This window comes from Haliotis rubra, unplaced genomic scaffold (genome assembly GCF_003918875.1).
Source record: "Haliotis rubra isolate DU_JTF1 unplaced genomic scaffold, ASM391887v1 Scf135, whole genome shotgun sequence".
Lineage (NCBI taxonomy): Eukaryota > Metazoa > Mollusca > Gastropoda > Lepetellida > Haliotidae > Haliotis > Haliotis rubra.
The window spans coordinates 1,589,785-1,608,790 of NW_025765281.1; the positions used below are offsets into that span (position 1 = coordinate 1,589,785).

At 39.9% G+C, this 19,006-nt stretch overlaps 1 protein-coding gene across 4 annotated transcripts; it reads left to right on the plus strand.

Annotated features, from left to right (window-relative positions):
• Positions 1-1,382: 1,382 nt before the first annotated feature.
• LOC124267949 (CD151 antigen-like) lies at positions 1,383-17,212 on the plus strand. Of its 4 annotated transcripts, XR_006896161.1 has the most exons (10): positions 1,383-1,570; positions 2,868-3,012; positions 4,172-4,372; positions 5,671-5,745; positions 8,897-9,016; positions 9,609-9,702; positions 10,922-11,076; positions 14,267-14,349; positions 15,219-17,040; positions 17,101-17,212. XR_006896161.1 is itself a non-coding variant. In XM_046702949.1 (9 exons), the coding sequence occupies exons 2-8, from the start codon at positions 2,881-2,883 to the stop codon at positions 14,330-14,332; spliced, it is 843 nt and encodes a 280-aa protein (XP_046558905.1). In that variant the 5' UTR covers positions 1,383-1,570; positions 2,868-2,880; the 3' UTR covers positions 14,333-14,349; positions 15,219-17,212. The 4 variants fall into 4 exon arrangements, 3 of the variants coding, with proteins under 3 accessions (XP_046558905.1, XP_046558906.1, XP_046558907.1); XM_046702949.1 differs by having other exon boundaries at positions 15,219-17,212; XM_046702950.1 differs by having other exon boundaries at positions 1,383-1,486; positions 15,219-17,212.
• Positions 17,213-19,006: the final 1,794 nt, after the last annotated feature.

Consider the following 19,006-nt stretch of genomic DNA (forward strand, 5'->3'; position numbering starts at 1 on the left):
ACGGGACCATGTAAACAACCGAGAACTAAACTTACTAGTTTTCTTGGAAACTGTTTACCGTTAGGAGTTTGGTAAACGGTGCCAGACTGAAACACATAGTCGATTGGGTATCATACTTGGAATCTTGGAATCATGTTTTTAGTACAGGAAACAACATCTGGGATCGTTGCACTGTACAATTGATTATGTCAGACAGACAGTTTATTTGTATGGAGGCCATCAGACCAATCGTACAAAAATGTTTGTACGATGTTACAGAGAGTTATTTACTGTGGTAGATAAGCAAGTGATTTGTCTTACTGTGTCCCAGTCCACCCAGCTGTGAATGGGTACCTCATAAGGGTGAGAAAGCCGTGAAACTTAGTGCGTCTCGTGGCTGCAAGAGTTGTATGCTCCCTGGGGAGTTGAGATTGATAATACGATGTCCCGCTGAGATTGACATCCAGTGATAGAGGGAAATACCAGCGCCTTGAGCATGTACTAGTCACGTGGATATGTGCGCTATATCAATATCATGTAATAATAATAATAATAATAATAATTTCAGCTCAATGCCGTAGAGCACTAGGTGGTAAATAACAGGCATTTCGTCTTCAGTTGAATGACAATGCTTGCGCTAAACAGTTTGATCATCACAGATTACTAAACCTCTACGAAGAAACTAGACACCAAGGGGGTATCTAGGTTTAGTTATCAGTCGTTTATACTGACAATTATTACTATTTTAAAGGAGAATGTTCACAAGTTAAATAAGATTTATGACACCTATAAAATTCAAATGAAGAGTTTTCTAGTATCTTGAAGTGCGCAGTCATGAACCCTTATATTGAAAACATCAATACCAATTTTACAACACTTCTTTAATAATCCTCTTTGTTATTAAGGGTTAGCAGATTGAAGAAAAAAACTTCAGTAGGATCGTTATATTAAGCGAAATACATAATCCTAGTTCTTGTGTTTAAAGACTATACTTTTTCACATTTTGTAGGTCTGTTCATTTTTAACACAGAAACAAAATCAAATACATATGTTCCTTAAATATAGTTTGATTTGGAAATTTGCTATTATTCCTTGCTGATTCATAGAAACTAAAACTATTCTTTACAGAAGGTTTCGTTTGGGTTGTTCCAAGTCTGGGCCTAGATTTTCGAAGCTCTCTTATCGCTAAGATAGTCGTAAGTGCCATACATTAACATTAACTTACGACTATCTTAAAGCTAAGAGAGCTTCGAAAATCTAGGCCCCGGCTGGACCTTACGATTTGCAATCCAAGGGGAACAACTGTGTTTTTCATACTCAATCGACACCTTCCTTGGGCAATTTGCCTCACCGAAAGTCTCCGAATGACGATGAGAAACATCTCAGGGGCAGGTAACTCTCACAACTATGCAAGTTACGGTGTTGTTTACATCGCCAGGTAGCGACAGGCAGCGGACACCGAACACAACCTCGTCAAATAATATGACGCATCACGAATAGTTTAAAGGTTTGCAAATACTTAGATACACACAAACACGTTCACTACGCACAATGGAAGCCAGTGCCAGTTTTTGAATCTACAACCAATCCGGTATGCCATGTTGAATATTTGAGTTGTATTATCGATCGAATATTGATGGACAGTCAATGGCTGACTGACATATGTCAACGAAACTAGAGAGGCTCCGTGAAGTAAACATGTAACCCAGCTGACGTGTTGTAGATTCAGGGTTTTTGACGTAACTGGATATTTACACGAGGTTACCTAACTATAAAAGTAATTACAGGTACCAGAGACGATATACACTATACAGGTATATGGTCTCTGCAGGTATGAAATGTATTTGTACTATTTCAACCTGAGTCTGAGACAACGTGACATTTTCTATTCGTGTTATTGTTTCGCGTTGTCATTTTCACATAACATATTTCACAGAATTGAGAAAGATTTTTGAATAACCTGTGTTTGAAATATAAGGATTAGAAGGGAAACCAGTCACAGACCTATACTGGTAAATCTTTTCTTCAAATGTAATGGAATGTGTTTTTACTTATTACTAGGACTTTGTATATGTTGAGGATGAGTTGATAATTTACACGTCGGAGACCATGAAATGTGTCCTGTTTATTGCTCTCGTAATCATAAGGTTCAGCTGCGCAGATCATTGATCATGATCATAAATGACCCGTGAAGATCCGGGGTAGAATAGGTCTTCAGCAACCCATGCTTGCGACAAAAGGCGACTATGCTTGTCGTAAGAGGCAACTAACGGGATAGGGTGGTCAGGCTGGCTGACTTGGTTGACACATGTCATCGGTTCCCAATTGCGCAGATTGATGCTCATGTTGTTGATCACTGGATTGTCTGGTCCAGACTCAATTATTTACAGACCGCCGCCATTTAGCTGGAATATTGCTGAGTGTGGCGTAAACCTAAACTCACTCACTCACTCATGATCATAAACCTAAACAACCCAAATTTTAGTAACTGCTATTTATAGCATGAATTTATGGGGTTACTATTTCTATGATTGTAAACATACTAAAGCATATGTTGATATGTTGTTATAAGAAGTAAAAAGTTTAACTTGTTAAATTTTAATCACTGAAGCAAATGATTGTTACACTGTACAATGTCGACCATGACGTTTGAGAGTCCCACACGTGTGATTGGTCTTTTAGTAGTCTTTTAGTCAGCTTAATGGCCTCTGTAGTTACAAGGAAGGATGACATATGGTGATGATGATGGTGGTGAGAAAATCCCACACTTTGTTTGGTCTGCTAAGGGTTTATGAATTAGGCCATCACCATGATGAAGGCTTGATGACCATTGCAGTTTCAAGGTATGATGATGATGATGATGATTGATGTATGTTCATTTACTGCAGGAGGCAAATCAACATGACCATCAACAGCTTCTCTCCGATAGAGGAAACACAGAGCTGGGCAGGGTTTGAATCCAATCGGATGGTGGGCACCTCCTGTGCCAGATGGATAAAAAACCTATTGCTGATAGCTTTTGTGGTTGTCTTGGTAAGGGAATGTCAAAATTCACATGATTTTAAAATCTGTTTAAAAATTGTAAGTGAGCACAAATGATAACTTGACAGTATAGATGGATCAAAAGTATTCTTGCATGCAGTCATAATTCCAAAGGAACCCGTGTAGATCTGGATTAGAACTGGTCTTCAGCAACCCATCCTCTTCAAAAGAGGCAACTAACGGGACCGAGTCGTCAGGCTCGCTGACTTGGTTGACACATGTCATCGCATCCCCATTGCATAGATCGATGTTCATGCTGTTGATCACTGGATTGTCTGGTTCATACTCGATTATTTACAGACCGCAGCCATATAGCTGGAAATTTGCTGAGTGCGGCATTAAACAATAAACCAACCAACCAACTTAATTCCAACGGGCAAGTCTTAACAGCTTGTCTTCATTTCTAGCACCCGCAAAAATATATTTTTGTAAATACAGTGAAACCTGTCTAAACCAGCACCCCACGGGACCGAAATAAAATGCCGGTTTAGACAGGGTGCCGGATTAGACAGTGACAATCATATTTCAACATGGCTGCCATTTACACTTTTCAGTCTCGCCTGCAATTGATTCTGATGGTGAAACGCAGTACTTGCCTAGTATTAATTCATCTAGCAGTCATCTAATGAAGTTGTTTTCTTTTTGTTAAGCATAAAAAACTAGATATTTTACACAAATACGCAGCGTATCGTTTGAAAACAGTTAATGCAATCCCCCAGTGTTTATAAAGCATAATCGCGATAATCCTACGAGCGTTTGATTCACCTCGCAATGACTACTTCCTGATTCTCTAGCGTGCCGAGAGGAGTGTATTTGGATTATGGGACCTTGATTGGACTGCTCATACTCATGCCGGTTAGAGCGTTTGATTAGTGCCAAGGGGATTAATTAGTGTATTGGATTATGGGTCTTTGAGTGGACTGATCATACCCATGTCGGTTTAGACGGTGTTTATTAAATTTAAAATTGCTTGTTGGGACCGGGGAAGTCGTGCCGGAATACAGATTAGGCGCACCGAGTTATTGTGGCATTCCCATCCTTACGATCATAACATCGTTGTAAAATGGCGGGACCAAAATTTTTTGCCGGTTTTGACAGTGTGTCGGAATAGACAGGTGTCGGTGTATAATATGTTTTCCTTGTGATCCAGGTGTGCGGCATCGCCATCCTGGGTATCGGTATCTGGACTCATGAGTCCGAGTACGGAAGCAAACAACTCTCCAGCCTCATCGACATCCCCTTGTACGAGGTGGACTCATTCCTGCTGATTGGCTGTGGAGGAGCCATCATTGTCATCACTCTTCTTGGAGTATGCGGGGTGCTAACTCAGTACAAATGCATTATGGGATTGGTAAGACTTATACACAAGCATTTGTACTTTTAGTAGTGATGTCACGTGGTTCTGCATAGTGTGCGGGTTGCTATGTGGACAAAGTGTGTGAATGGGTATGTCAGCATAATGTACATCTGACTGACTGACTGAGTTTGCTTTTACGCCGCTTTTAGCAATATTCCAGCAACATCACGGCGGGGGACACCAGAAATGGGCTTCACACATTGTGCCCATGTGGGGATTCGAACCCGGGTCTTCGGCATGACGAGCCAACACTTTAACCACTAGGCTATCCCACCGCCCCCATAATGTACAAACAAAGTGATGCAGGTCTTAGATGTTTGGTGACACCCACAAGCACAAATATGGTGCTGAGGAACTTCAAGATACCATGATACGAACATTTGTATAAGGTCCCAGACAACAGCTGTTTTCCTTCTTTCCTTGGGCGGTGGGGTAGCCTGGTGGTTAAAGCGTTTGTTTGTCACGACGCAGACCCAGGTACGATTCCCCACATGGGCACTAAAAGCAGCATAAAACCTTACTCACTCACTCCTTCTTTGCTAACTACAGTGACATTCCGGTCCACCATAATTAATATCGGTCATAGGCTGTTCTCCTGTTGCATGCTGACCAACCAGCCACTGGTCATTTAACCTCACAATATCGATCTGGATCCACCGTCCCAGTTTTGCAGTATCTACTGTCAACAACGGTCACCGGAAGTTTCGAACTAAAACACACGAAACAGCCTTGAACCTAGGCTCAAATCATGAAGGGCTGCAGTCAACACTATTGACAGATTGTGGGTTAAAAAATGGCAATAAAGTACAACATCTGATCTTTCATTTAAGCGGTGTAAAGTCACCCTGAAAAAATAACACAAGCTGAACAGACATTATAAATAATGCTCTATACTCTCCTATTTTCCTTCCGGGTCATTAAAATTTAAGGAGGGTAACTGTGCTCTAAGGCCATAGGTTTCCTGAGGGCCACAACACTTACTGCAAATGGCCGCTCCTTAGATGACTGGTCACCCATGCTCCTCCAAGACAAAGTGAACCACTGCTGGTCGTGGAATGGTTGCTTGTTGGTAGTTTTAACGCCATACTCAATGCTCATGATGTTGATAGCCGGATTGTCTGGTCCAGATTCAATTATTTACAGACCCCCGTCATATAGCTGGAATATTGCTGTCAGTGCAGCATTAAACTACAATCAATCAATGTTGTTGCTGCTGCCTATTGTAAGTCCACATTTCAGGATTAACAGCGTGTGGATAGTTGATGTGTCACTGTCTATGTATTGTGTTTCAGCATCTGTGGTTGTTGGCCTTTCTGTCCGTCAGTCTGTTTGTGGCAGGAATTCTGGGATATGTCCTAATTAGCGAGGTAATACTAGTAAGATTTTCATCCAAACTGCGCTTACTTCAGCGATTTGCATGGAACAAATTACTGTCAATTTAGCGATTAGTTTATAGACTAATTTTGTATGTTTTAATTAGTTTTTATCAGAAACTTCACGTCATAGCAGGACCAATTATGTTTACAGAAATGATTTGCTGAAACAAAACACTGGCATAAGAAAAGTCAGCTATCTGTGTATATGTATATAAATGACCTTTGTATGATTACTTATATTGGATACCGTTTCTCTTTAGTATTTTACAATTATTCGACACAGGTTGGAATGTGTCACCTGTAGCAGCGTTTAAAATTCCTGCCTGCCCGACCGTCCAGAACGGTCTTTTTTCATCTCGGACGGTCAAATTTCAAAAGTAGCCTGTCCGGTGGTCTGGTAGATATTTTTACCCCTAAGAGTAAATATTTCATAATATCAGACAGGTTCTCGTGTCGTCAGTTTGGGGTGTTTAAGGTATTATGAAAATTATGTTAAACTACTTTCGATTGGACAGCTCATGTTGCGATAACCAATCACAACACATGTACTTTCAGTTTACCTAAACTCGATGCATTACCTGTTAGTGCTATGTACTTCATTGCGATGCCTGCAAACAGTGAATGGAGCTTGTGCGAGTTGGAAATGGCAGTCACAGTTTTTTATTGTTGAAAACCGGACAGGCAAGTTTGTATCCGGACTGGTACTCTTTTAAAGTTACCAGTCCGGCTGTCTGGCTTGGAATTTTAGGAGTTTTAAACACTGCAGGCTGTAGGCTTTGTTTGTTGTGGAAGAGAGTATTTTCGCCACTGTCTAAACATTCTTGATCATTACGTAGCAGATACTGTCCTCAACGAAGAAGATATACATTCATCTCTGGATACATAATTATTGTGTGTATTGTTACTGAAACAGTTAAATTGTGTTGTTAAGTTATGACCCTACTTGAATAAACAAACGCTGGATATAGTTTATTCAAATATATATAAGTTTGATATATTTTTGGCAGAATGTCAGTCAAATATTTTCATTTGACATTTCTGTATATTTGTCACAACTGAAATAATTTCAAAGCATCAGCATTAATATGGAGAAAATGATCAAATGAATTCATTTAACCAAACATGGACACATTTAATCGAAGAGTTACTTTACTGAATGTTTGATAGCGTCTCACTAAAAACACATCATGGCTGAACGTCAAAATAATGGATCATTATTAATTACACCAGAAGTTACATAAAATCGACCAGTAACTATTGTCGATTACTGGAGAAAATATACAAAATCAGTAATTCAATACTAGATGATACTTTTTCCTAAGTATGTTATAATATCATGACAAAATGGAAGCATCATCTACGTAGAAGTAAAGTATCAAGTACGTAGAGGAAAGTATTGTCTTCGTAAATGTTAAAAAGTCTATAGACTGTAGCACTAATCTGTTTTTAGACTTCGGCACTAATTCACTTCCGCTTTTTGTTGGAAAGAGATGACTAGATTTATGTGATCTTCAGGCTGGGTGAGATTATTCATAGTATAAGTAAACTTAGGCTCAGTATTATTCGTTACACTGCTATACTGAGTCTAACAAAACCTTGTGGAAGGTCGCGTCAGGTAACCTTTTCAATTGACCAATCAGAACACAGCTTACCAAATCACGAAAGTTGGCATTCGCACATACCTTTTGAACTTTTACCTCGAAAAAGTTTTGTACCCGAACGATTCCGAATGTTATTTTCCGTACGATCGCTTCCAAGTGATGCACATGGAGCACGCCACAACAGTGAGTAAACAGTCGGTGAAAACAGCGTTTAGTCAGTATTCAAGGATGTCAGCTTGCGGAAATATTAGCTAATGATAACCATGTCAACAGAAACCCAAAAGCGTATATTCTGCAGGTCATACATCTGTGTTGTATGCAGGTTTTCATTTGTTGTGAGATCAGTGTTGGCGACCGGGGAAGAGAAAATCCATATTGTTAGTACCGCCGAACCCTAAATAGTAGCCGTTGTCTGATTGGTTAAATCCGTTCGGCCGTCTCGCGTTTGATTAGGCGGTCATAGGTCGCTCAAAGGTTACCTGACGCGACCTTCCACAAGGTTTTGTTAGACTCAGTATAGCAGTGTAACGAATAATACTGAGCCTAAGTTTACTTAGACTGAGATTATTCAGTGACCACATGGCATGGCACTAATATACAATGCACATGTTGTTGGAAAGAGATGACTAGATTTATATTTTTGGCAGAATGTCAGTCAGATATTTTCATTTGACATTTCTGTATATTTGTGATCTTTAGACTGGGTGAGATTATTCAGTGACAACATGGCATGTTGTTCTTAATATCAACCACTGGTAACATGGCTGGAAAAACAAAACTTGTTTTAAAGCAAATATCATCACCATTTCAAAATTTTAAGAAACAGACATGTTCTTTCTGCAGAAGGTGTACATAAGGTACAACAAAAAATTATTAGGTTTTCATTCATGAGGCAGCAGCCATTTATATATTATTGTTTTCATATTTAATGTTTGTAAACAAACTGATCAAAACATATATGTACAGAAACTGTTGACTAAATGGCTAATCCTGTATTGACTGTCGTACTGTTAACATTGATATTTTAGTATGGTACATGCTGATCACCAACAGCTGCAGAATCGGCATTTTAAACAGTTACAAATTTATTACAGCCTCCTGGTGCTTGTTGATTGTTGTCCTATCTGCCCAACAATTTCATCAAGTACAGAAACCAGGCAACAATATTGTAGGTACAACACCCGTGAAGATCCGGGGTTAGAATATTGATCTTCAGTAACCCATGCTTGTCGTAAGAGGCGACTAACAGGATCGGGTGGTCAGGCTCGCTGACTTGGTTGCCACATGTCATTGGTTCCCAATTGCGTAGATCGATGCTCATGCTGTTGCTCACTGGATTGTCTGGTCCAGACTCGATTATTTACAGACCGCCGCCATATAGCTGGAATATTGCTGAGTGTGGTGTACAACTAAGCTCACTCACTCACTCACTCACCGTAGGTACGAGAGACAATACAATTATGTGAGCTATGACATTTTGTAGACAGGAATGAAAGAGGAATAATTCTTCAATGGCTTCACATCATAATGTTTATCCTCAGCTTGAGAACAAGGTGAAGGGCAAGCTGGAGGATTCGGTGACGATGAACTATGGCGTTGACATCCCCTCCAACTCCAAGAATCTGGAGATCACAGAGTCGTGGGACAGAATACAGCAGACGGTAGGTTCACGTCATGAAGAACATAAATCATTTCAAATGTGTTTCTGGAGGAAATATATTTCACTTATGAATAGAGGTGATAAGGTCTCCTCATATATGTAATAATTGGAGGAGATACCGTTCACTTGTAAATGGAGTAGATGAGTTTAACTTCTATCTATAATAGATAACTTTTCTTTTTGAACTAAAGGAATTCTGTTTCCCATGCACCTGTTGTAATGGGATGAGATATGTTTCGCTTGTAATTGGAGGAGATAGGTTTCACTTGTAATTGGAGAAGATATCTTTCACTTGTAATTGGAGAAGATATGTTTCACTTGTAAATGGAGGAGATGAGTTTCACTTGTAAATGGAGGAGATATCTTTCACTTGTAATTGGAGAGATACGTTTCACTTGTAACTGGAGGAGATAAGTTTCACTTGTATATGGAGGAGATGCCTTTCACTTGTAATTGGAGGAGATAGGTTTCACTTTCAATGAGAGAAGATATGTGTCTCTTGTAATTGGAAGAGATGAGTTTCTCTTATGTTTGATATGTTTGATTTCTCAGATATATTGATGATTGCTGTTGACTGTTTCTCATTTCTTCAGTTCAAGTGTTGTGGTGCGTCCGGCACAGTGAACAGCTCAACCTCCTGGGCCATCTACCAACAACAGAGTGACTGGTTCAAGAAGGGTTTCTCCAGTCAGTATTGCCACGACAGTATACACTCAACCATTTAGTCAATCGATTACAGGGCTTGAAAATTCCACTCGTCCTCTCGTATTGACGAGTAAAATTTGTTTCGAGCAAGTGAAAAACATAATTTGCTCGTCCTAGAGGACGAGGACGTTTTGTGACCCAACTATTTTTCAAAACAATAAGTTCAAGTTTTAACATCGTCATTCCCGATTAGCAGTATTTTCAAATTCCCCGAAAACTAACCGCAAAGTTTAAGTCTTGATGTGCGTTTGGTATCCATTTTTAACAGATATCATGCAGCATGGTTTTGTAACCTAAATGCTTCGATTATCGTAATTGGCTGCTATTAATAAACTGACCAATCAAAAAAATGATCACAGCATGAATGATACTGTTGTCGAATCAGAATAAGCTTTATAATAGGGAACCCCCTGCTTGCTATTACCGATCATTTATCATAGTCAACTTTTCTTTGGGTGATGATTTGTTTTTTATACATAGATAATTTCCAGATTAGATAAAATACTTGATATATATCACCACATACACTAAACTGAAAATTAGACCAAACAAAGATTTTGTACAGAAGACAAAGTAAGTAATGTTTATTGTATTTATATTCCAAGCAAACACGTTGAAATAAAATAATTTAAATTTACATTGATGTTTTGCATGATCTATGGGCAAGTACAAATTTTAGAAGGACGAGTGGAAAGTTCATATTAGGGCAAGTACAGATTTTTTAATGTTTCTTGCCCAGGATTATACAGTGAACTATTTCTTTGTTCTATTTGGACATATTGATATATACCTTGTTTAGCTCTGGACAGACATCACTCTCTCAATGTGTCTATCATCATGTTTAGACTTTCTGTCTTTGAGCTTATAGAATACATCTCAGGCTTCATACCAGCAATAACAAGATGTATTTAATCGAATCAGAGGATTTTAATAAAAAATAAACTTTTGAATATGAAGTTAGTGGGATGTGCATATTCTGTCATCTTTGTGTCAGAAATGGTGATATCGCTGATACAATAATGAATAATTGCATTGCTGTTTTAGCTTTGTGTTATTTGAACAGGACTTTAGTCTATGAGGGCAAATAGCAGAAAAGGCAGCTATCAAACATATTTAAGAGGGCAGGAGATATCAATGTATTCTTGTTGACATTTCACAGATGATTTTGTTTTGTAGATAAATAATATAATCCTGTTTCCAGAAGGACTTTATGTGCCCTTGAGTTGCTGTGACAAAAGTTTGCACAAGCACCTCAACGAATGCACTGGGTTAGCGGACACACCAGATGCCCCTCCCCGCCACGGCCCCCCGGTTCTCATCAACATGGCAGACCTCAACTACACGCTGTACACAACGGTGGGTGGTCGTACAGATTTCTTCGTGTCTTCTGTAGGTCCCAATATATGTTGTACACAACGGTGGGTGGTCGTACAGATTTCTTCGTGTCTGCTGTAGGTCCCAATATATGCTGTACACAACGGTGGGTGGTCGTACAGATTTCTTCATGTCTGCTGTAGGTCCCAATATATGTTGTACACAACGGTGGGTGGTGGTACAGATTTCTTCAGTGTCTGCTGTCCCAATATATGCTGTACACAACGGTGGGTGGTCGTGCACAGATTTCTTCATGTCTGCTGTAGGTCCCAATATATGCTGTACACAACGGTGGGTGGTGGTACAGATTTCTTCGCGGTGTCTGCTGTAGGTCCCAATATATGCTGTACACAACGGTGGGTGGTGGTACAGATTTCTTCATGTCTGCTGTAGGTCCCAATATATGCTGTACACAACGGTGGGTGGTGGTACAGATTTCTTCGTGTCTGCTGTAGGTCCCAATATATGCTGTACACAACGGTGGGTGGTGGTACAGATTTCTTCGTGTCTGCTGTAGGTCCCAATATATGCTGTACACAACGGTGGGTGGTCGTACAGATTTCTTCATGTCTGCTGTAGGTCCCAATATATATTGTACACAACGGTGGGTGGTACAGATTTCTTCGTGTCTGCTGTACAGATTTCTTCATGTCTGCTGTGGTCGGTCCCAATATATGCTGTACACAACGGTGGGTGGTGGTACAGATTTCTTCGTGTCTGCTGTAGGTCCCAATATATGCTGTACACAACGGTGGGTGGTGGTACAGATTTCTTCATGTCTGCTGTAGGTCCCAATATATGCTGTACACAACGGTGGGTGGTGGTACAGATTTCTTCGTACTGCTGTAGGTCCCAATATATGCTGTACACAATGGTGGGTGGTGGTACAGATTTCTCTCTCGTAGGTCCCAATATATGTGTACACAACGGTCCCAATATTTCTTCGTATCTGCTGTAGGTCCCAATATATGCTGTACACAACGGTGGGTGGTGGTACAGATTTCTTCGTGTCTTCTGTAGGTCCCAATATATGCTGTACACAATGGTGGGTGGTGGTACAGATTTCTTCGTGTCTGCTGTAGGTCCCAATATATGCTGTACACAACGGTGGGTGGTGGTACAGATTTCTTCGTGTCTGCTGTAGGTCCCAATATATGCTGTACACAACGGTGGGTGGTGGTACAGATTTCTTCGTGTCTTCTGTAGGTCCCAATATATGCTGTACACAACGGTGGGTGGTGGTACAGATTTCTTCAGTAATGTCTTCTGTAGGTCCCAATATATGCTTGTACACAACGGTGGGTGGTGGTACAGATTTCTTCGTGTCTGCTGTAGGTCCCAATATATGCTTGTACACAACGGTGGGTGGTTGTACAGATTTCTTCATGTCTGCTGTAGGTCCCAATATATGCTGTACACAACGGTGGGTGGTCGTACAGATTTCTTCGTGTCTGCTGTAGGTCCCAATATATGCTGTACACAGTGGTAAATGGACCAGCTGTCTTCTCAGGTGTACAAGCCCAGGGTTTTACCCAACACGCAAATGTGCATCAAGTACACACAAATGTAGAGAATGGACACAGATAAACAATTCACTTGTGTCTAGAGGGATGCCAAATATTATTAATTGTACCCATAATCAGTGTATGAAATAAGCCAAAAACCCAGCCAGACATCAGGGTTGGTAACTTCAAAATGTTACCAGCCCAAAATGGATTTAACCAGACCAGACACTAAGATATGGTGAATTTACTCAGATGTATGGAACCATCGGGCTGGCTAGCTGTAAATTTAGACCGTCCGTCAGAAATCTAGCCCATCTCGGGCGGTCGGACGGGCCTTATTTCATACACTGCCATAATACATCTATGGCTTTGCTAAGTGTTTGGTTGTTTCTTTCAGAGCAGTTACATGCATCATTTCATCCATCAGTCCAGGCTCTAAAGAAATTATCAAAATGTAGAGTTCTCTACACTGTTACTTCACAGAACTCTCATTTTGTCCGCAAGGACACTTAAAACTAATTATTTATGTTTATGAGTTGAGGTAAAACCCCGCTTAACCCCATCAGAGTTAGTTTAGAAGAATAAGCATGTACCTTGTCTTCCTATCTTGTCTTTTGGTGATTATTTCGAGGGAAGAGGTGAGGTGAGGTGAAATTGGGTTTAACGTCGTGCTGGAGAATACTTCGCTCATATGACAACGTGCATGCGTGTGTATGTGTAGGTGCGTCTGCTTGTACTAGCCCAGACTGAAGCTGGTTTTATAGTGCTAGCCCACTGAGATACCATGCCGCAGTGAAGCATGAATACCCCACTCAGACACAGTATACTGACTCCGAGCCGACCAGTCCTTGTTGTACCCATTTATGCCGAGCGCCAGGCAGGGACCAACAAGTACCATATTTTAACGTCTTTTAGGTATGACGCAGTCGGGGATCGAACCCGCGACCTTCCGCTCTCCGGGCGGACTCGAGGGAAGAATAGGTATGCAGTACTCTTATAGCAGTGTGCTGATATAGTCTGAATATTTAGTGATTTGGTCCGTCAGACCCTTTGCTATGACAGTTTAATCTTTTGATACACAGTCAAAGGGAGGTTACTCTCAAGTTCCAAATAAGGGTGAACAATGGATAATACAGAAATGAACCTTTTGCTAGTTGATGTTGGGCCTTCCACAGTTTTGTACGAATTCTGTGCGTAAACACACTTAAATCAACTTGGTTTTTCGTTTGGAGACAATGTGGTACGTTTTGCAGTGTGTGAGTGAGTGAAGTTGCTGCCCTCAGATCTTATACAACAAAACCATGGCAACCTGAAAAAATTATTGAGTTGATACGATCAAAACAGGTGGTTCGTACAATGAGTGAGTGGATGAGTATAGTTTTACGCCGCTTCCAGCAATATCACGGCGGGGGACACCAGAAATGGGCTTCACACATTGTACCCATGTGGGGAATCGAACCCGGGTCTTCGTCGTGACAAGCGAACGCTTTAACCACTAGGCTACCCCACCGCCCCTGTTCGTACAATGAAGTCACAGGGCAACAAGTGGTTTATATCATGAATGTCAAGGGCATGATTACACTCAATGGCATCGGTGCTTTATTAGTTTAGATTCTATAGATTCTGCATAACCTCTTGTCATAAGTCTGCATCTTGTCTTTCTTCAGGGCTGTTTTGACTTGCTAGATGGTTACCTCAGGGGAACCGGTATCGTCATTGGAACAACGCCATAGTTGTCGGGGTCTTTCTGGTGAGTAAAAACTAGTGGTGGTCCGATTAATTGAAATAATCGAAGATTGGTCGCAGTGGCCAAACGACCAAGCAATCGATCACATTTTCTCATAATCGAACACAAACGATTTTGGAACCGCTGTAATAGAGTTTGAAATACTTGATGATGGAACATATCTAGGACGTTGTCAGGGCCGGAAAACGTGTTTAATTCTTAGAAAACTCACTTCACTTTCTGAAAATTCATGACTGAATATTTCTTGAAGAATCTGGGAAGTTTATGTTACACTGGAACTGAATCATTTTCCACTGGATGTGAAATTTGCAAATGTTATTTGTGTAGTTTCTAAATAAAACAAAAACAACAACAGAGAACCAAATGTTTTTTCTTTATACTTATCTGCAACTACAACATGAATAGGAAAATCTAAAAAATGACGCTAACCAATTGTTTTCGATGATTGGTCGTTGGTATCGAACCAATCATCAATTGTGAGATTTCAACCAATTCCCAACACTAGTAAAAACACCAGCTTTGTGTATTTATGGTTGTTTTGTTGTTTAAAGCCGCATTCAGCAATATTCCAACTGTATGATGGCGATCTGTAAATAACCAAGTCTGGACATGACAATCCAGTGATCAACAGCATGAACATCGTTTTACGCAATTGGGATATGATGAAATGTCAGCGAGCCTGACCACCCAATCCCGTTAGTCGCCTCTTACAAGCATGAGTTACTGAAGATCAATCGTAACCCAGATCTTCATGGGTCCATCTATGTGATAATAAGTCAGTCATTGACACGATAGTAGGATGATTTGAACGTGATCATTATGACATTTGCATTTTATGTGTTTTTGAATATGACTCCTTTTTATAATTTCAGCTGGTGGAACTGGTGTTGTCTGTGTGTATGTATCGTATGCTCAAGTAGCAGCAGCAGCAGCAGCAACAACAGCGACAACAATTATTGCTGCATCCATATTTTTATGCAACAGAATCTCTTCAGACTCACAACCTGAACAAACTCATTTCCCATGCTGATATTAGTTCCAGAGGAAGAATCTTTTTAAAATGTTAAAATCATCCTTCCAGGTAACCATATATAACCAATATCTGTTTACAAAATCTGGGATATTTTTACAAATCAAACATATTTATATATACATATTTTGGTCCTTATACATAGTACTGTTTAAAGGCCAAGCCTTTCTCCCCAGCGATCTCAGCTACACATTAATCATAAACCCTTGTTAAAGTACAACGTATGATCACCTTAGCGCTAAGACCTCGTTGTGGCATGTCGCCCAAAATATTTCCTCCGTTTACAGTCTCACGTATCTGTCTGTTACCATAGTTACTCGATAAGAAATACTAATCATGATGATCGACATAATCTGCTGCGATACAACAAATGGATTTTATGAAATGACTTTGAAAGTATTGCTGACAAATGTTTACACAATTTTAAATGTTTTCTCTCTTGCTCAATAATGAGTTCTCCATATCAGATTTTCATAAATGTATTGTTGTCTATTTATGTATTTCAGAGTAGATAGTGCACAGAATTTAACCAAGATTGGACAATATGTAGATCATGTTTTTACATGACATATGCGGAAAGTCATTATTTTGTATCCATAATGCGTTCATTTTGGTGTGTCACTGGGTTGTGGGTTCGTAGTATTATATTGAATATTTCGGTCTTAACAAATCTTCACATGACAAAGCAAACTGTGATATGTGTAGTGTTTGTCAGAATGATTTATTTTATTGTTTATATTTGTTATTTATGTTTCTTGTTGTATTTTCTGTTTGACCTATGATAGTCATTGTGTCAACTATCTATATTTTGACAATCTTTCAGTCAATGTCTAACTTTATGTTTAAAGTTTTGAGAAAGCTCCGTCCATCTGCTTTGTTCTGACTTGTGCAGACCTTTGTTGACCAGCATGGACCATTACTGACTAACATTGACCAATATTGACCACTGTCAAAAGCAGATCCAAGATTTTGGAAAAAACTCAAGTCGTAAGAAATCTGATGAAAGAAGAATGGCGTGCTCTTGAACAACCTCTGTGGATCAGCAAGTGTGTTGACAAGTGCTCAGCCAGTATTAACCGGTAAAGACTGGTATAGATTGGCACTGACCAGCTTCGACCAACACTGACCAGCACTAACCAGTGCCGACCAGTGTTGATCAGTGATGCTCAGTATTTACCTGCACTGACTGGCTTTGACCATTATTGACCAGTGTTTAACAGTACTGTCCAGCATTAAACACCATTGTCCAGTGTTGACCAGTGCTGATCTGTGAAGGTCATAAGCATTAAATGTGAATGTCCTCATGCATGTTGAGTGTGAAGGCAGAGTCGTATCATAATCATAATAATCATCGTCATCATTGTTGTCATGTATTCATGTTGAAATAGTTGTGTCTAGCCCCCATGCCAGTCAATGAGCATATTGTTGTCAGTAAATAGCCATGTCATGTCAGAGGTCATGCTGTTGTCAGCCAGTGTCCTCACTGATGGCAGTAAGCACAGATGTCTACTAAAATTTGAGGTCCCATTGTTCTGCTTTGGGAAATGTGATGTCATTTGTGCAGCATTAAAAAAAGTGAGGTCACATTGTGCAGCATTAACAGAGGCCACATTGTGCAGAATTAGCAATGTGAAGTCACATTGTGAAGGATTAGGAAAGGTGAAGTCACATTGTTCTGCATCAGGAAATGTGAAATCACATTGTGTAGCATCAGGAAATGTGAGGTCACTTAATTCTGCATCAGAAAATGTGAAATCACATTGTGTAGCATCAGGAAATGTGAGGTCACATGATGCTGCATCAGGAAATGTGAGGTCACATGATGCTGCATCAGGAAATTTGTGATCACTTGATGCTGCATCAGGAAATGTGATGTCACAGGATGCTGCATCAGGAAATGTGAAGTCACATGATGCTGCATCAGGAAATTTGTGATCACTTGATGCTGCATCAGGAAATGTGATGTCACATGATGCTGCATCAGGAAATGTGAGGTCACATGATGGTGCATCAGGAAATGTGATGTCACATGATGCTGCATCAGGAAAGGTGAGGTCACATGATGCTGCATCAGCTGCAGTCACATGATGGTGCATCAGTGAGGTAACATGATGCTGCATCAGGAAAGGTGAGGTCACATGATGCTGCATCAGGAAATGTGAAGTCACATGATGGTGCATCAGGTAATGTGAGGTCACATGATGCTGCATCAGGAAGGTGAGGTCACATGATGCTGCATCAGGAAATGTGAAGTCACATGATGGTGCATCAGGAAATGTGAGGTCACATGATGCTGCATCAGGAAATGTGAAGTCACATGATGCTGCATCAGGAAATGTGAAGTCACATGATGGTGCATCAGGAAATGTGAGGTCACATGATGGTGCATCAGGAAATGTGATGTCACATGATGCTGCATCAGTAAAGGTGAGGTCACATGATGCTGCATCAGGAAATGTGAGGTCACATGATGGTGCATCAGGAAAGGTGAAGTCACATGATGGTGCATCAGGAAATGTGAGGTCACATGATGGTGCATCAGGAAATGTGAGGTCACATGATGCTGCATCAGGAAATGTGAGGTCACATGATGCTGCATCAGAATCAGTACATACATGTCCACTGTATTTAACAAAAGGTAATATTCTTCGGATGTTTGTCTCAATGTTCCTAGAGTGGTTCAAATACACAGAAACGTGGACGTCAGTTATTAAGGAGGCGCTAGTAGCCGAATTGGCCTAGAAATAAGACAATGAAGCGGTTTGATCTCGTGACCCCCTTCCCTATACTACCTATTTAATCCACATATTGGGTTGTGACCCTGGCAATTATTTAAAGACATAACATCGATTGCCTTCACGTTATATAAAGACATAACATCGATTGCCTTCACGTTATATAAAGGGTTAGAGGTCACATTGTCATAACTCACAGGATAGGTGATCTTTCATGAATTGGTATTAATAACTGCTGACATATATCATATATATACTGCGATATATCATATATATACTGACATATATCATGTATATAGTTTGTTGATGTTCTATTATTGTTATAGGACTTCCACTGTTTTACATGTACCTCGTTTGTTGACACATGTAGATATTGAGATTAGTTGTGCTGTTCTTTGCTGTACGCAGGAACATTGTCACAAAATAGCATAATACTTCAGATTTCTGATAGTTTTGCATTTACCATAATTACTCTCCTACAAGCCCCCTCTTAACAACGTCATAGGCAATTATATTAACTACCTTCATATTTTTCAAAGAGATATTTGACAATTCATGAACAATGCATGTCTGATTCTAAATTAAACAGATAAATATACCCACAATTTTGTGAAATAAGAAAAATACTTATTTGATCCTGTTGTTTAAAGAATATATTTCTTAAGATCCAGTTTTGAAAACTCTCTGAAAGGACCTAAGCTTATTTAAGCCTGATTCCACTTATTTCAGATTCCAATATTTGTAAAATTGGTCAAACCAGTATTTACCTTCATCAAGTTTCACACTCACTTTGCAAGAGCAGGTGCCCTAGTTTATCAGAATGATATATCCTGCGTGAAATAATAGAATAATTATGGTAACTGCTGATAATACATTAGCTTTACACTATAACCAG